The 5504-nt window shown below is 38.0% G+C and overlaps 1 protein-coding gene across 1 annotated transcript; it reads right to left on the minus strand.

The window, feature by feature from the left end:
* Window positions 1-2151: 2151 nt before the first annotated feature.
* On the minus strand, window positions 2152-4052 carry s100a10a (S100 calcium binding protein A10a). Its single transcript, XM_055053636.1, has 3 exons — window positions 3943-4052; window positions 2498-2663; window positions 2152-2409 (listed from the first exon to the last, which is right to left on the minus strand). Exons 2-3 carry the CDS (start codon window positions 2636-2638, stop codon window positions 2248-2250), a joined length of 303 nt encoding a protein of 100 aa, XP_054909611.1. The 5' UTR covers window positions 2639-2663; window positions 3943-4052; the 3' UTR covers window positions 2152-2247.
* Between the last annotated feature and the right edge of the window lie 1452 nt (window positions 4053-5504).

The raw sequence follows: 5504 nt of genomic DNA on the forward strand, positions 1-5504 counted from the left end.
AGAATGTGAAGGCTTATCGTTTTTTTAAAGAGGCTGGGAGCAAAGGCCATGATTTTCATTGAATCAATTTCCTTCAATATGAAAATTTTATCATGTAGACAAACTTTATGTCTTTACTTCTTATCTATACATCTGACTCAGCACCACTGCAATTTTTTTAATGTAGTGGTGCTGCATTAATAGCACCACTACACTAGTATGAACTTGAGAGTATAAAAATACTCTGCGCAGCAACAGAGCTTGATGTGAAAACAGTGAATCAAGCTGGAAATCCCGAATCTAAACTCAGCTGTGGGTCACATGGGTGTGGTGCTTCTGTACACACACACACGCACACACACACACACACACACACACACACACACACACACACACACACACACACACACACACACACACACACACACACACACACATACACACACACACACACACACCATACACACACACACACACATACAGACGTACACAGTCAGAAACCAGTTACATAACAACTGCTCTGTTTGCCCCGTTGCCATGAAGCCTGATAAATCAGAGAGCCCTGGCTATGAGGATATGAGGTATTTTCTCCCTGAGTTTAATCTTTCAGGCAAGAAGTTAAGATTCCATCTTTACTACTGGCAGAAAGTCTCCAAAACACCAAGAATTTGTCATTTCATTTATGTAAATGATTGATTTCATTGATGAAATACTGAAAAAAGAAGGCCTTCCTGGCTGATTGCATTGTTCAGGGATGGTTCGAGAAGAGCTGACCTTTTCCTGTCTTTCACCAGATATGAGTCACAATGAAAACACTCAATTGAATGCATCTTGTGACTCTATCGCTTCGTTTCCACACTGTGCCTAAAGCAACCCCCTTTTCCAATTTGACTTGGGTCCGTCTTTTGCATCATCATGTTGGAAGTTGCAACATCAGCTGAGTGAGTGGCTGTACTTCACATCAGGGTGTGTTGAGCCTGGAACATTCTGCAGATTCCTCTGGGCGGCGATAAGCAGGATTTTATGAAGCGGGGAAGCAAAGTTCGCCTCTTTTTCCAGAGTTAGAGAGGCATAAAATACAGGTGGGAGTCACATAGTCACACCTAGTTTCTTTGTCACGCTTGCCAAGAGAGTGATCCACATCATCAGTTTTATAAGGAGGCAAAAGTTGTGAAAGGTTGGAATTTAAACTATATTTAATTCAAAAATCTTAAGATTAAGAGAGTTTTTATGGATCCAGTACACACAAGTTTGACCTTTCAACTGCAAAAACTGTTTTGCCTCAAGCCACTTAAAAGGTCTGTGTATCTGCACCATTCATTTGTCCAAAAATAACCAAAATATGTTAAATTTATGACTTTTCTTGTTCTTATGATTAAATTTTGTTTTTTCAGAAAGATAGCCTTCTTTGTATAAGTTAGAAATTCGGAAAGTATTTAAAATTGCCAAATACTGGCTGACAATAGGATAAATCTAAACGTGAATGAATCTTTTTTAAGTTGAAATGCCTTAACGTAAAATAAATGGGATTAAGTCTTGCATGATCAGTTGTTGAGTAACTGCCTAACCAGTGCAGTTCAGAAAAGCAATGAGCATTTCTTTATCTTATTAGCTTTTTAATATTACACATTTCTCCAGCTACTACTGGTCTGTGTCTGATTGGGTGATCAAACCCTCTTGACGTCTCCATCCCCCAAAGCTTGGGTCACCGGCGAGGTCAGACAGGCGAGTCAGTGAGAAAAAAACCTTAGAAGCCATCAAGAAGTTAGAACAATGTCTGAACAATTTTAGCAGGATTTGGTCACAAAAAAGTAAGTTCTCACCACACTTTACTCTAAATATGTTTATTTTGGGGGAGAGCCATGCAAAAAGTATAATTTCCCTCTATTCACCGTGGATGTAGATATTGTGTCACTTTTTAACTTTCTCTAGTACTATTACTCAATTTGAACTTAAAATTTTTAGAACCACCAAGACATCCAAGACCTGGACAAGAACCAGCAACTAACACCAGTCAGACTCACCCTTCAGTCTCAAAAGCTGTAAAACGAAAGCGTCGCCCTCCAGGATTGCATTTTGATGTATGCTTTCAAAATTGGTGTAGAAACAAAAGGAAAATACTTTTCAAGTGATAAAGACATTACACAAATCTGTAACAAGCAGGAACCTCTGGAAGTTTAAAATCATCCAATGAGTTTATTTGACAAAACAATCTTTACAAAAAATATTCTTGGTGTATTAACCTTCAGCTTTGCTTCCTGTCTTTCACTATTTTGCCGACTTCAGTCCTTTGTGCATCTTATAGCACTGCTCACAGGCAACAGACAGTCCAACTACCAGAGCAACAAACTCCTCAAAGTCCACCTGGCCGTCACCATTGGAGTCCAGGTCCTTCATTATCTTATCGATGGCGCCAGGGTCCTTCTGAGACTGCATGGACGGACAAAAAGAGATCAAAAGTGAAAAGTCTTGCGCTTCATCGGAAGCGCTCGAGTTGTTTTCAAGCTCTTTCTCGCACCTTAAGGAAGTTAGCCAGCTCGTTCTCCATCAGCTGCCTGAGCTCCCGCCGGCTCAGAGTCCCTGCTTGGCCGTCCTTAGAGGCGTAACGGTGGAACACCACGATGAGCAGCTCCATTGCTGTCTCCAGATCAGAAGGCATGGCTGCTGCGAATGTGTGGCGACGACTGCAAGTTGAAGACAGCACAGAGGAAAAACAGTCATACTCAAATGAAACTTCAAGGAGGAGCAGAACGAACTCCTTCAAGATCAGAGCTGCGTTTTTAATTCGGTGAAGAGAATGAAAAGTACCGCTTTCGATCGATTAAAAAAGTTTCATCAATTAAATTCACAGTGCTGCAGTGTGATTAACTTTGTGTGCTTAAAATGTAAAAATTGCATGTTTTCAATAAATATTTAAGAAAATGTTTTATTGTCTCATCACAGTTTTCCAGGTTTTCATATTCTAGAAGGTTTAAAAGAAGCCATTTTGTCTCAAATCTAATTTTGAAATTATAAACTGATTGAGCTTTGGTGGAAGGACAATTCACCGTCACAATAAGTCAGCTACATGCTACCTTAGTTTTATCCAAACATATGTTTGTGTTTTTCCAAAGCAAAATTTGACAGTAACTTTCCTTGGTCATCTTTTTTGGTTTTGCAATTCTGGTCTTGTGCTGCATGTTGCACTGCAAGACCTCATAATGCAGAGCTTTGAATTTAGTGACCCTCCAGTGGAGAGAGGCTTTTGGATCACAATAGTTAAAGCATTATGTAATGTCAGCGTGTTAAACTTTTCACATTAATGCGTTAACATTGACAGAACAACCAGAAAGTAACTACATATTTTTAAATCTTTATCAAAATGCTTAACCTAAATTAATTATAGGTAACTCCCTCTTTGCTTTTTCTCACCACCCTTTAAACAAATGAGTAAAGTTCACAAGCAGTTATTATGCAGGGTATGTTATTAAGTTGTTAGTCAGCAAGATAGGAGCCATTGCCTCATGTTGACAGACAAAAACTTGAAACTCAATCCTCCTGATTATGCTTTGTTGTAGCAACAGCTTGAGAAAAATGGAGAAGTAGGAAAAACTGAGACTGTGTCATTGATGTGGGAGCCTGAGTGGAAAAGTTGAAGTAGATGACCCGTAGTGGTAGAATTCAAGTAATAAGAGAGGACAGTGTCCACAGCCACAACCACACCCCTATTTTACCCTACAATGCACTTCAACAGGCAACAAAAGCACACAATATGGGTTTAATTTATAGACGTAAAGTTCTAAAAGTTGTGTCAAAAAGTTGTTAAAAGTTATCGAGCATTTCTATAAGTTGTATTATTTTAGATTTATCTCTGAAAGACATACATATATTAATAATTCAGCATTATTAGCCCTCTAACAGTCACTGCAGGGGCCCCGCCTGTGTGAGAGCAGCAGCCTGTTAAAGGGTTAGCTTAGCTCTTACCGTGGAAAACGTGAGGAGTCTCTGGCAGAGGAGAGGGCAGAAAATGTGCAGGAGACTGAGAGAAAAGCAGCAGAGGCTTTTATATGCAGACACCGCCCCGGCTCTGTGAGTCAGGCTCTTCTGTCCACTGTAACCACAACAGACTGCAAGGGGGAGGGAACCATAAGGTTTGTAGAGAAGGAGTAGCCCAAAGATCCTTTAATCACAGTACAGTCAGAAAGTCTGGGTTCCTCTGACTGATACTTCATTCATCCTGGAATTTATTACTACATTATTTCCTTATGTCTAATCTAGCACAATGTCTGATTATCAGTAATTCCTTATATCATCATTTCTTACTCGTTTTGATCATTTTGACCATGCCATTGTGCTTCTGTCTCGTGATTAAATCTCTATCCTTCTGTTTCTGACCTCACCTGTCTGTGCTCTACAAATATAGTTTGATCAGTGTCAGTCAACTCTTTAGTTTTCAGGATTTTGATTTATAAACATTTGTTTGCTACTCACAAACAAATGTGAGTAGCAAAAGCAGTTTGAAGTTTATGATGAAGGAATCGAATGTTTAACAAACAAATTCAACTGGTTAAAGACTGAGACGTTATTGGTCTTTCTGGACTCCAAGAAAAGGGGTTTGAGTCTTTTCTTATCTTGTTGGGGTATTTAGAGAACCGTATCAGAAGCGAGTAAAGTAACATTCTGCAATTTCTGCAAAACCTAGACAATTTAAATCACCCACAAGTGATTTTATCTGCGTAAAGGTTTTCTTATGTTCCCTTTTCTTTTGCAGCTAATGTAAATCCACCATATTTTTTCTTCTGATTTGAAAAAATAAAAATAAAATTATTACACTTGTATGCAATTATTGATATATTCTAGATTGCTGTCAGAACATCCCAAATATGTTCTGGTAGACTGAAGACTGTGAAGATCACTGTTAGGTTCAGGAAACAGTTCGAGTTGACCAGTGGTGGTTTCCAATTTGTGCAAAAACTTGACAGTTTTTCTCAGTTGGTTCTGCATGAATAAACTGAATCAAACTGACAGCAAAACGAAGCTTTGGATGAACAGAAAGGAAAGACATTCAGGAATAAAAGATAATTTCTTCAACTGTCTTGTCAACGTGTGTGACTGAACCATAATCATGCTAAAACCATGTCTGCAATGCTTTGGAGAAAGAAAAAAAAAAGTTTGAGTTTAGCGCCACTTCGTGTTGAAAATATAATATTGCACGCAATTACTGCAACACCAAATTGGGCAACCGTTTGGAAAATTAGATCACGATTAGGATTTTATTTTATTTTATTTTATTTTATTTTTGACTTTGAGAATTTACATACGCTACAAAGGATATCAGTCTGTAACGATCCAGTCTAATGGATCTTAATGAGCATAATTTGGTTAATTTTTATTTTAATTATACGTTTTTATTTCAAATAAAATTGTTATAAAGAGAAAAAATGTATAGTGTTAAACTTATTGTCCTCTGGATGAATTGTGGAAGGATAATTTCCTCCAGTTTGTATTTTAACACTTTGAAAAACTCAAAAAAACAAAAACAAACA

The sequence above is a fragment of the Poeciliopsis prolifica genome, unplaced genomic scaffold (assembly GCF_027474105.1).
Source record: "Poeciliopsis prolifica strain line A6 unplaced genomic scaffold, Auburn_PproV2 SCAFFOLD038, whole genome shotgun sequence".
Lineage (NCBI taxonomy): Eukaryota > Metazoa > Chordata > Actinopteri > Cyprinodontiformes > Poeciliidae > Poeciliopsis > Poeciliopsis prolifica.

What these genes read in the sequence shown, in the direction of transcription:
- s100a10a (XM_055053636.1), bottom strand. Translation starts at nt 2,638, where the DNA reads ATGCCTTCTGATCTGGAGACAGCAATGGAGCTGCTCATCGTGGTGTTC. An exon ending in AGCTGGCTAACTTCCTTAAG is followed by an intron (nt 2,410 to 2,497) that starts GTGCGAGAAAGA and finishes CCGTCCATGCAG; the next exon opens with TCTCAGAAGGACCCTGGCGC.